We start from the raw sequence: 13,397 nt of genomic DNA on the forward strand, positions 1-13,397 counted from the left end.
CTAGTGCCATAGCTAGGTCCTGAACCAGGTTTCCTGATTTTATTTCAGTGTTCTTTTCACAAACATCCAGACCTCAACACAGAAAAAATGGAGGGCAAGGGGACACAGGAAGAATCAGTGGGTAAGGTGAAAAAGAAGAGTAAAGAGGAAGGATAGGGGGAGAAAATGAGACAAAAAAAACTTCCTCAGGTTGATTGTGGCATTTGTATGGCATTGAAAGGCAACCACACTCCATTTCTTCACCTAGCTGTAGGATAAGTGGGGGGTATATCAAATCTTGGAGCTTCCCCCACAGGCTCCATAAAAATCAAAGGCAACTTATAGTCCCAAAATTTCCCACTCTGGCCTAAACAGTCCACAAAAATATTGCCAAACTTGAAAAAGTCCTAGAAATAATGGCTTTGTATGGATTTCAGATGATAATCTTAAGAATTTTTAAACTTACTTGGTTCAAAGAATTATTTTCAATCTATTTTTACTACTAGGCCTACTTTTTTTTTTTTAAAGAACCCTTACCTTCCATGTTAGAACTGAAGGTGTGTATTGGTTCCAAGGCAGAAGAGTGGGCTAGGCAATGGTAAGTGACTTGCCCAGGGTCACACAGCTACAAAGTGTGTGAAGTCAAACCTCCTGTCTCTAGGCCTGGCTCTCAATCTCCCAAGTCTCCAAGCTGCCGACCCCCCCCCCCCCGCCCCTTTTAAAGAAAGGAAGGGGAAAACAATTTAATAAGAATATAAAACTTCATATAAGTAGTGGGTTTTGATAGTAATTAATTCCTAATCTTAAATAGGTTCCTACACTAAGAGAACCCAAATGCACTAATAGACAAGCCAGGCTCAATATATAAATGCTCCAACTGTGAATCTTTACCTTGACGATTGAAATCCATTGGTGGCTGCTTGCAGTCCTGAGCCCGGTGACCGGTGGCCCCACAGTTATAACAAGAAAGATTTCCACTTTTTTTGTGGCTGGAACTGTTATTTCCCATCATTCCTTGGGCTTGGTACACCCCTGCTGTCCCTGCCATAAAGTTCTGCATTGGAGGAACTGCAAACGTGGACTGACCACTCAATACAGAGTCTGGGGTTAAGTTACTATTATAAGGAGAATGAACTACTGGAAAAGTCGTGCCACTGCTGTACTGCTGAGTGTTGATGTAGCCATTGCTGCATATTGGGTTGAAGGGCAGAAATGGGAAAGTAAACATTGAAGGTCCTGAAAATGGGTGTTGGAAATAGTTAGCATAACTGACAGTCATACCACTTGAACCACAATTTCCACTACATCCACATGAAGTGCAAACTATGCATCCCGGAGGCTGCTGCTGTTGAGGCTGCTGCTGTTGATGGTGATGATGGTGGTGATGGTTTTGATTTGGGACAGGGATGGTTCCTGTGGAGCCACTACTGCTGTTGCTGCTGCTGCTGCTGCTGCTATAGAAATTGTTTTCTGTAACAGATGAAAGGGTGGGGCTAGAACTGGGGGCAGGGCAGCTGGTCAAATTTGCCATGTTTGAAAATGATGTCGATGGGTGGCTGCTGGAAGAGGCAGTGTTGCCATTTGCACAAAAGCTGCCTTGCATTGGGGCCACAGGCATGCTGCTCATTGCAGAAAAGGCCACTTTGGTGTTGGCTGTGTATAGGGCAGTCCTGGGGTTTATTATTGCCGGGGGCACGCTTATCTGCACATTATTTGAGCAGGATGTTTGTCCAGAAATTGCAGAATCAGTAGGAACAGACGAAGAGACCAGGAGTTTGATTGGTGGGCGAGCCACGTGGAAGACTGTGCTAGATGTGACAGTAGCAGCAGTACTTGTTTCCACAACTAACGCTGGCTGCTGGGCTGTTTTGATTACTCTGTCCAGAGTGGAAGCATGGACAACTTTGGTCCTTGGACCAAAGGAAACTGTGGGTGAAACTGAACTGCTTTCAGGAATCCCAGAAAGGACTTGCATGGGCTGGTGGGGAGAGGATGCAGGTAAGACTTCCATCATTGCATTTCCAAAACTCTTTTCTACTTTAATGCTGCCTCTTGGTCCAGATGCAACTTTATTCCTTTCTTCTAGAGACAAAAGTGAGTGCATAGAAGATGAAAGAAGCTTCATGTCTGTGTTTCCTCGTTCTGATTTGTGTACTGAATTTAGCATTCGAATAGGGGCTATGTGAGAGGCAGCTGCTGTCATCATTTGTGCTGGCAGGGGATGGTGGCCGGATGGGTTTGAGCCTGCATCATTCTGCACTGGTAGAACCTGAGCTGTGGGTCTGGCTGAACTTGAAGTGAAATGATTCAGTAACATTACTGGCTTCTCCTTATCTGAACCCTCCAAGTGAATTTCTAAACCTAAAGATGGAAACAGACCTATGAATATAGCTTCACTAGTCAGGTCAACACAAATATAAGTATTGCTTGGATTCCTTACGTCTCTCATTTTCCTCAGCACTGTCAGAGCTCTCTTCCCGAGCCTGGATCCCCATTGGGCTAGAAGAAGAACTAGAATACTCTGAAGAGCTACCTTCTCGGGGCATCTGATGTGCTGGTTGTTCCACATCCACTCGTAGCTCTGGAGAAAAGATTGATCATGGGTTAAACACATAACATACAAAGCAGCTCAATTTTTTTACTTTTAAATGTTCCCCCAAATCAACTGAGGTTTGATAAAGCAGTACACCATTTAAGACAGCCCTTTAAAGGCAATAATTACTGAAAGATGTGAAAAAACATACTATATATGTATGGATGCATGGATTTTTAAATGACCTGGAATTAAGATGGAATAATAATCCAAATATTTAAAATATAGTAATTTTTAATAAAATTTCAACTACTCTTGAATTTCATTGTGTAAAAAAATTGACCTCTTCCAACATGTGGAACAATATTATTTTAGGAAAACAAATGAAGATGTACTTTTCATTTCCCCAAAGTTAGTCCAGGTAAAGTGAAAAGGTAACTTGAATGGTGGAGGTGGTTGTCTGCTGGGGAGGAAACACTAGTAATGATACTCTTCACTAGAACTATCTAGTTGATATAAAGAAGTCAGGGAAGGGCATCACAATGGCTATTAGAAATAATTAGGGGAGGTTCTTTACTAAAACGGTTTATTGATTTTTATATTTATCAATCATATGAAAAACAAAGAAGGGTAATGCAAGTGGACCCTTTCCTCTTTACCTCTTGCTGGGTTATAGGTTCCTCAGGATTCATTTAAGTCTCTTGACTACTCAAACCTCTAAGGGTTTAAGGACCTTTAAGGATCCCTAAGAAAAACCTTTCCATCTGCACTTATGTCTGGTCTCCCCCAAAGAGGATGTGACACATTCCTGGTGAGCAGAGATAGCCTGGCTTTTTCTATGTGGTCTCCTCAACATTCAGTAAAGGACCAGGCACATTAAGTGCTTAATGAATGCTTTTTCATTCAGCCCTGGCTCTAAATGAGAGAATATCTTCATTTGTTTTTGTTATCTGAGAGAATATCTTCATTTGTTTTTGTTATCTTTTTTATCATTCTCCCCTATTATCCTGGCAGTCTTTGTTTCTGGGTTTTCTGCCCAAACACCCAGAGGCAGGCCAGTCCTTTTATTAGCAACCCCTTCTCCTCCACAATTTTCCCCTCAGGATTCATAAAAAACACTAACAAAATTACAAAGTAGATATTCCTTTTATTTGTAATTTTATTAGATTCTCTAATAATACCCATTTATTTTATTTTATAATATAAGTCCATAAGGAGATGAACAACATAAAACTCCTAAAATTTAAAGTTAAGTAGGTAGTACATTTCAGTGGACTTATCAGGGAGGCAGCTGACTTAAAAAAAGTTAAAAATTAAAATACTTTGTTTTAAAAAGTAGGAACAGAACTCCCACTTATGATGCTTGTTTACCTGCTGCATGGTTTCCACGAATGGTTTGTATAGGTCCTACATGGCTGGTAGGGGGAACTCTGGCTACACCACTATTGGGAACTGAAGATGGTGTGGAGGGATTCAGGCACCTTTTTTCTGATTTTTCCCTATAAAGAGAGAAACAGAATAATTGTTAATTACTTAAAGCACATGCAAACCCCAAACTTTGCATTTAAAACACAATGGTTGCTATCTTACCAGCACTGAGTTTGGACTAGGTGATCTCTAAGGTCTCTTCCAGCTCTAAATCTATAATACTTTTCCCACTGGCCCATGCAATTATGCTCTAGAAAGTGGTCTTTCCACTATATCATGATGCCTCTCACAGAGCAAATCAAAAGCCTAAGATTTAATTCCCAGATTTATTAGGCAGGTCACAACTTTTCAGAGCTTTAAGTTCAATGTGTAAATTGTAGACATTACTGTTAAAACCTATATTACAGGGTTATTGTGAAAAAAAAATGCTTTGTAAACTGTAAAGTGTTATAAAACTGAAATGCTATTATTTTTTGCTTCTTCAAAAATTTTTTATTTCACTGAATTTTTACTATTTTGTTTTCTAAATATATCCATCTTGTCTTCCCCCTCAACCAAAAAACATTGTTTTTTCAAAAACTTTCTACCTTATAAGGCACAATGGTAAGGGGCATGTCAGCCTGAAAAAACAGAACCACTAAAGTATTCAGCAAAACTGAGACAGTGTTCAATATTCGGCTGCCATAAAGAGTCAACCGCTTAAAATCACCCAGAGCCCAAGGGCTCTGGGACTCTGCAAACAGTGTCTCTGAGAGAATGCACCACTGAAGATGATTCTCTCAAGAATAAAACATAGGACTCTTATATACTTTTGGGGGAACTAAGGACAGGGAAGTATGATTGATTGGCTTTACAATGGCTACACGGAAATGAGAAGTCCAAGCAAGACAGGATTATCAGGGAGAGGCTGATGCTTTACAATGGATACTAAAGAAAGAGTCCAGCCAAGGACTGGGCTACCTAGCAGAGGACTTTTATACAATGGAAGAAACTAAAACAAAAAAGGTACTTAACATTTGATGATGCCTACTAGTCCCACTTAAACTAGGATCATTAAATACTTTAAGGTCTATTTTTCAGCCTGTAACAAGGTCAGTGTAGGAAAGAAAGTGAGGGCATAGAAGATGAAATGTCATAAAATGTCAGATGGATGGCAAGGATTTAGATTATATCAATCCTTTTGATTTTTTTCCAAATTCCAAATTCATCATTAAGAGTATCTTACACTATTCCATCAGATAGATTTGTAGCATTTGATAAAAATTAATTTCCAGCATTATCCATGTTTTTAATGGCTAAGCAGCAAGAACCAATAAAAGAAGTCAAAACATTAACTGTTTAATAAAAGTCTTTATGTGTTGTTCAGCATTGGGGGAAGGAAGAGGAGAAAAATTTTCATGCTTACTTTTCTAGCTCCAGCTGGGTTTTGAGCTTCTTCTTTGCACCCATTGTCAGGGATTCAAATTTATTCAGATCTTCTTCAGTCAGGCTCAAAAACTTACAAGAGAAATAAAGCAAATGGTCATTAAGAATCAGACACAGAATCTGAAAAAAACCATGATGGTGAATTTAATTACTTCATGTCATCCTGATGATGTTGGACAACTAAGATGATCAAGCACTAAGAAGAAATCTGTGAAGTTGTAATGGGAGAGCCTCCAACCTTGAAAGGGGCTGAGAGCTTAAAAAGGGCCCCATATTTGAGAGGGTATGTAAAAAGGTCAGTGAGTAGACATGCTGCCATGTGTACACAAAAATCTGGCTTAATCTTTACTTTCAAAAGTAAAACTATGTAACTGCTTTCTTTATCTCACCCTTCTCTCTCCTCCAACCTTTTCCTCCCAAACCATAATATACTTAAAAAAAAAAAAAGGATTTAAAATCCTTACCTTCTATCTTAGAATCAATACTGTGTATTGGTTCCAAGGCAGAAGAGCAGTCAATAGGAGTTAAATGACTTGCCCAGGATCATGTAGCCAGGAAGTATCTGAAGTTATATTTGAATTCAAGACCATCTGTCTCTATTTCTCAAATCCACTAAGCTACCTAGCTGCCCCCCTTAATATACTTTAAATTTATTGCTACCTAAATTATAACAGTTCACCTACCTATCCCAGTTTTTGTTTTTTTCTGTCCCACATGGAGAGGATTTGCAAGAAGCAACATCTTGATAAGCAAAGTCCATTCCTCTCAAAATGATAAAAAAATTTTTTTAAGTGATAAAAGGCCTTATTTAAGGTGGGATCTGTCTCAAGCAAGTAGATTACACCCAATATGGATGACTTAAAGCTACATATCAAATATCAAACTAGAAAAGACACCCAAATCTTTAGGATGCACTTAATAGAATTTGGCATTTTCAACTTAATTAAAAACCCCCCCAACAACCTTACTTTCCATCTTAGAATCAATACTGTGTGTGAGGTTGAGGGTCTTGTCCAGAATCACATAGATTAGAACTCAGGACCTCTAGTCTCTAGGCCTGGCTCTATACCTAACTGCTCTCCAACTTAATTTAAATGAAAAGTTTCACATAATTCAGCCTTGTCTTTCTTTTCAAGGATGTGAAAGCCAAAAGAATACTAAATTGTTTAGTTAATTAGATTTAATTAATTTCCACCTTAGCAGTGTTTTTAGAAATACTGTTTGCATAGTGTGTGTATGTGTAACAAAAGCTTTAACTAAAACAAAAAGAAGCCCATCATATCGCTTTAGCCAGTAGAGGGCACTAAGAGTTCACATAATTGGAATAGGTTTAATTTATTTTCTAATTATCCGATACCAAAATATTATTATTTCAGAATTTCTTTTATAAATTAAATTTGCTATCACTAGGCATACAGGTGGAGAAAAGAATAAAAATATCAAATACTGGATCACTTATAACTCTACCTTCTCCATTGTGAGTTGTTTGAAAACAGGATAGTATTTGTGCAAACGCAATTTCCTGAGCCAGTCTAAAATCCCATTTTGTTCCTGGGTCTGAGGGGTTTGAAGACTGGAAGACATTAATATGGGGGAAGAGGTGTCCATCTGGGTGCGGTATGTCAACGATGAGCCAGTACTCCCTGGATGAGAGCAGTGGGGTAGTGCTACAGTTGCACTGGCAGAGTGTTGTATGTGATGCTGAGTATTGTTCTGTGAAGACTGGATGCCAGCTACTCCACATACAGGTCTGAAAATAAAAAATTTCATTTATTTAACAATAGATTGTGATACAGAACTATTCTGTGTTTTCATTAAAATTACATACAATATGAATTTAAAATGACTGTTTAGACCATAGACATGATTCCAAATTCAAAACTTAAATGTAAAGGAGTTAAATCATCACTAGGCTTAAAGGGATTAGACATAAAAGCAGGAACTCAAAGTTAAGGCATTCTAATTTTCCTACCATTAGGCTAACACAAATTACATGTCCAACATAACAATATCAAAGTGCCAAAATGAGAAGTAGTGGACTGCATTGTTATTTCCCCATATTATTTCTAAGCAGGGATCTGATAACCATTATGGATTTAATATTCACTTTCTAATGAAACTATAGCTTTTTCTCCATTAGCCAGTTTTACCTCAAGTATACACAGAAAAAAAATCTGACTTTATTAGAGTGGCTTAACCTAGCATTTCCTCAAAAGTAACAGTATCTCACTTATGCTGAGAAAGGCCTCTAATCACATCTTATCTAAATATTATTTTTAAATATATCAGGTCAATTATAAAACTTGATTTCTATGTTTCAGTCTACCTAAATCCTATCAAGTCACACATGATAAATATTGGCTCACAAGGAAGGGCTACAAAATATTTATTTGAAAACTTGTAACAAAACAAAGGATTTCTAACCTTCCAGAAGCTCCCATCATAGTGCCTACTTTGGAAAGGGAGGGGGTGCCAGGACCTATAAATGAAAAATGTAAAGTGATGTCAATTATATATAACCATTATTCTGATAAATTCAAATTGTCATTAAAAATACTCACTTGGACTTTGAAGCTGTTGGGTAGGAGTTGAAGTGCTAAAAAATTTCTTAACATGGTCATTTTTCAATATGTGAGAAGGTAATGAGGCCAAATACCTGGAAAAAAATCATTTCACTGTCATGGAAAATTAACTATTAACCTCAAATGGATTAACTTCCCACCCAATGTAGATTATAGTAACTCTTACACATTGTCTCCCAAGTCATTATCCTTTCTTTCTCAAGGATTTTAGCACTTTGCTCACAGTCTTTCAGGGATTTCAACATCCATATTGATGCTTCTCTAAATTTCCTAAATCTTCAATTTTTCTATCTCCTTAAATACCTACTCTTTCATCCCACTTCAGTATGATTGTCAATGGGAATGTTGTGACAACTCTACTCACAGGTAGCTTCCTTAATTAAAAACTGAAGATCTTTTATCTAACTTCCTGACACTTCATATCTTCCTTCCTATGACTTACTCCTCTTAAACCCATTTTTTGCCCTCATCAAAACCTGGGCTCCTATTTCTCATTGTATTTTCTTAGTGAGGTCATTAGGCTTCCATCACTTCACAGATTTATACATCAGCCTTACCTTAGTCTTTCACCTGCATGAGTCCTTCATCACCAATTACCTTTTGGACATTTCAAACTAAATATCCCAGAGACATCTCCAACTGAGCATGTCCAAAATGAACTCTTTATGTTCCTCCAAACAGATTTTTCTTCAAAACTTCCAATTTCTGTAAAGGACAGCACCATTCTACCACTATGCTAGGCTTATAATCTGGATTCCTCACTCTCCTCACCCTCTAAAAAAAGCTGCCAGGTCTTGGCATTTTCATCTTCTCTATTTAAAGAGCCAATACATAGGTCTAGGCTCTTACCACTTCTTGCCTAAATTAGGTAGTAGCTTCCATAGTTAGTCTCCTTGCCTTAAGTCTCTCTTGACTCCAGTCCATCTCATGCACTGCTGCCAGTGATTGTCCTTAATTTGACTTCACTATTCAACCAATTCCAGCAGTTCCCTAGCTTCTTCAAAATAAAACAAATGTCTCTGTATAGTTCTTAAAGTCCTTTGCAGCCTTGCTTCAACACATTTTTCTATCTTCACTGTATATTACATTACTCCCAGTTCTGAACTATCTGAGGCAAAGTGGAGAGTCTCCTCTGTTCCTTACAAATGGTTGTCCTTCATGAATGGAATGAATTCCCTTCTCAATCCCACCTCACAAAATCTCTTCTTTTCCTTAAAGATGTAGCAAAAGTATCATCTTCTATATGAAGCCTTTCCCAACCCTCCCAGTAAGTGCCTTCCTTCCTAAAATAACCTTTGTATTTAATTTTACTTTATTATCTTTTCATTTATTACTCATATAGCTCTACAAGTATAGTTTCCTTAAGTTATAATTTAATTAGGAAAAAGTAATAGTATGAATAAATGTTTCTGAATCAAGATAACTAACAGGTTCTTGAATCAATCTCAACTGCTAACTATTGATAGGGACAATTAACACTACTGTTACTGAAATCTCATTACCTACATTCTAAAAAACCAGGTTTGCCTGTTGTTTTTATTCTAGCCACCTAAGATTGTCTATGGACCTGAGTAGAGAGAGTCCTATATACTGATTCAATCCAGCAATCTTCATTGGATCTTCTTTTATAATATTTCAGCAGTACTTCCCAATTCCAGGTTTATTCATGATTCTAGAATAGTACACACTCTCAGGAAATATAAGCACTTTTCAAGAATTATTGTTACCTAAGGTCCGATTCCAGGTCCATGTGGTTTCTCTCCATGTAAAACGAATCTGGACCAGATAGGCAAGGAATGAATTTCTCCAAATTTTCTTCAGGGTATAGTTGAGATAACTGAAAGAATAGGGAAAAAATTTAGTAACATGGGAAACAAATAAAATTTCAAAATAAAGTTTAGGTCAAAAGATAAAAACACTGTGAGTAATCTTTAAGTAATTATCTTTTATTTACTTCTCTCTTCATAATATGTATTACCTACCAAGATGAATGTATAGTCAGCTCCATGAGGGCAGGAACTGTCATTTTTTTTGTTGTTTCTTAATTAAATAATTTATTTAAAAATATTTTTCTAAGGTTACATGATTCATGTTCTCTCCCTCCTCTCTTCCTTCCCCCATCCCAGAGCTAACAAGCAATTCCACTGGGTTATACATGTATTATAGCTTGAAACCTATTTCCATATTATTCATTTTAACTGTAACTTTTTTTGCATTCTATTGTAAATATTTAATATTTGAATTAAAGTGAACTTGATATATAGGGAATTAAATTAACTAATAAGATATGGAATCAATTCACTTTTACATAACCAAAATCCCCCAAACCAAGGGAATATTCAAGAATGTTTAGGTGGAGATACCTATTAGAGGATTTGTATTAATTATAGCCCATAGATTTATGAGCCATTGTAAACACTAAGCCAAAAGAAGTATAAAATTTTACAACTGTGGAGTCAAAATATGTCTGTGGGATGGAAGAAGTTGTTTGGGATATTGAGGACCAAGGAGAGAAACAAGATAGACTGTTGGACACAAAAGATAAAAATGCAGAACAAAGGCAAATTGTTAACAGATAAAACTCCTCGCAGGCATCTTATGACTTAGGTAGGTCATAGTCATTACCATCTTTGTCCAAATTTTTAAAAATCTTATTGAAAATATTTCTCTATCCTCTGTGGGATAGAGATTCTATGGGCGAATCCTCCCAGATTCTATTTACATCTATTTCATTAGTGTCCAGTTTGTCATTTAATTTTACTATGTCAGAGGCAACAAACATAGTTTTCTTTAGGCTAATTTCTATTCCTGACTTAAAATCAAAGAGGAAACAGAACTGATTTTTATTTACTTTTTGTTTTTATTTATTCCATAAAATGAGCACGACAAAGATGGGGATGTTATATGGCAGCTACAATATAGCCAGTACTGCCACTTACCTTTAAGTCTTGTCCTTAATGTACAACATAGAAGCAAGATAACACACAGCAATAACATCCACGATTAAGCTACACATGCTCTTTGGAGTAGCCTTTTGATTTTATTCCTTCATTTCTTGAGGGAAAAATTTATTCCATCAAAATTATACCAATCTTGGAAGTATAATGCTTAAAACCCCCTTAAACAGTGAGGAGAACACTTCTGAAGTCACCTTACCTTTGAAATAAATTCAGCCACTTCAGTGGAAGATTTGGTTAGTGATGTTATTGAAGAATCAGACCACAAGACCTAAAAAAACCCACATTTAATTACATATCCAGAAATTAGCCAGTATAGTTTGTAGCATGTATTAAATGTTATACATTATATACTAATTAGATAACACATTCAAAAAGAGCATTCAGACATCAAAATAAATTTATAAAAGCTAAACTTCCTGTTTTGTACTCAAGTTTTAAGTAAAAAATTTGCTCCTTAATATTTTCCAAAGTATGTTAATTACAACAATTTCTACAAATACATAATAATGCTCTAATAGATGAAATCTTTATGGTTAGGCATATATGAAATGCAACACAAACTAAAGTCAAATCAAGATACTTTAAAAAAATATATATCTTAGAATCAATATTATGTATTAGTTCCAAGGCAGAGGAGTGGTAAGGGCTAGGCAATGGTGGTTAAATGACTTGCCCAGGGTCACACAGCTAGGAAGTGACTGAGGTCATATTTGAACCTAGGACTTCCCTACCTAGCTGCCCCCTCAAGATACATTTATTAAGCATCTGTGTACCAAGAATTATACTAAAGCACTGGTTATTCAAATAAAAGAAAGAAACCAGTCCCTTACTCTCAAAGGCAGAAGCTGGGTGCAGTGGATAGAGTGCTAGCTCTGGAGGCAGGAAGACCTGAGTTCAAAACCCTGCTCCAGGTACTTGTCTGCTGTGTGACCTTGGGCAAGTCACTTAACCCCTATGCAGTTCCTTGCCTATAAAATGAGCTGGAGAAGGAAATAGCAAATTATTCCCATATTTTTGCCAAGGAAACCCCACATAGGATCATGAAGAGTCAAATAGGACTAACTGCCTAAACAATACCAACTCTCTAAGAGCTCACAGTTCTTATGAGACAATATGCAAACAACTATGTACAAACAATACAAACAGGATCAATTAGAGATAATCTTTATCCAGATAACTTTAGAGGGAAGTAAGTAGCATTAAGGGAAATTGGGATAGGCTTCTCACAGACGATTGGATTATAATTGGGAGTTGAAGGAATTCAGGGAAGCAGGAAAATAAAGATGAGAAGGATCAGAGTTCTAGCCATGAGGCTAGCCAGTGAAAATACAGAAGTCAGGAGATGGTGTATATCAAGAGCTGGTCATGGAAGTCCTGAGGGAGTTCTTGGAAAAAGTTGCTGTTAGGATGCAAGTAAAGCCCAACCCTCTGCTGGCTATGGTTAACTCTCCTGGTTAGGTATTGAATGTGTTTAGGTCAGCAGGCTAACTCTGAGAGAGAGAATGTTCAATTGTGAGTTAAAGAGTGAGAGACAGGACAAGAGTAGGGAGAAAGACAAAGACAGAGAGATGGACGTGCAGAGAATAACTGAGTCATAGGAAGCCTAAGGGAAGACTGGTGAATGCTTATCATGCAGCTCCATTTATTGTGCATTTTTGTGTGGTGTATATATACATTCCATGAACAAAGAAAATATATCAGTAAAAGGTTTACATGTCAGAAATATACATCACTAACTGCCAACATCATACATCAATGAAAGGATAACATGTCAGAAACATATTTTCTATATGAACATCAGGAATATACAAGCCTTATCAAAATATGTAGGCCAATTAAAGGTACACAGTTGCATAAAGGAGTAAATACATTCATCAATACTAATCTACAAAGTTTCTTTGGTGTGTTGTCCAAGACATGAGATAGTGATGGTGCCAGAGTAAAGAAGGTCATTCTGTCCTTGTGACATAACTCAAAGTTTGTGATAACTAGTTAGAAATTTCCTGGGAGTAGAATTTATAGTAGGATGTGTAGGAAAAGTATAGAGTTTATTCCGTCCAAGATAAAGCATTATGGTTATGTTAACCTGGTCAATGATATTTTAGAGCATCAAGAATGTTTTAAGCCAATTAAGAAGAGCTAATTAAGAGAAGGCACCTGTACTGGAGGAAAGTTTTGCTTCATCTGGGAGTTCATGACCAATCTAGGCAGATCTTAACAAAGTATGTCTTTTTCTGGCTGTTCCTTGCCTCAATGGGTCTGGGGAGTCCTTATGGATCTATCAGGTGTATTGTGGGAGCAATAGCAAGGAGTTTAGTGTCACTGGATCAAAGAGTATATGCAGAGAATAAAGATTAAGAAGACTAGAAGGTGTGGGTGGGATAGGGGCAGGTTATTAAAGGCTTTAAAAGCCAGAGGATTTTATAGTTGATCCTGGAAGGAAGAATAGATATGATTTAATTGATATTTGTGAGGAATTTGAGATCTTTT

General features: G+C 37.0%; 1 protein-coding gene across 2 annotated transcripts in view; it reads right to left on the bottom strand.

Moving 5' to 3' along the window:
* ZCCHC14 (zinc finger CCHC-type containing 14) overlaps positions 1-13,397 on the bottom strand; it is a 135,494-nt gene that overhangs the window by 5,516 nt on the left and 116,581 nt on the right. For both annotated transcript variants that reach the window (XM_056810568.1, XM_007477271.3), the window contains exons 4-12: positions 11,104-11,175; positions 9,675-9,784; positions 7,927-8,021; positions 7,790-7,844; positions 6,833-7,115; positions 5,346-5,437; positions 3,884-4,011; positions 2,420-2,560; positions 871-2,340 (exon numbers count right to left, since the gene is read on the bottom strand). In XM_056810568.1, the coding sequence (XP_056666546.1) occupies positions 871-2,340; positions 2,420-2,560; positions 3,884-4,011; positions 5,346-5,437; positions 6,833-7,115; positions 7,790-7,844; positions 7,927-8,021; positions 9,675-9,784; positions 11,104-11,175 (2,446 nt within the window). The remainder of the gene's footprint in view (positions 1-870; positions 2,341-2,419; positions 2,561-3,883; positions 4,012-5,345; positions 5,438-6,832; positions 7,116-7,789; positions 7,845-7,926; positions 8,022-9,674; positions 9,785-11,103; positions 11,176-13,397) is intronic.

This window comes from Monodelphis domestica, chromosome 1 (genome assembly GCF_027887165.1).
Source record: "Monodelphis domestica isolate mMonDom1 chromosome 1, mMonDom1.pri, whole genome shotgun sequence".
NCBI classification, from domain to species: Eukaryota; Metazoa; Chordata; class Mammalia; order Didelphimorphia; family Didelphidae; genus Monodelphis; species Monodelphis domestica.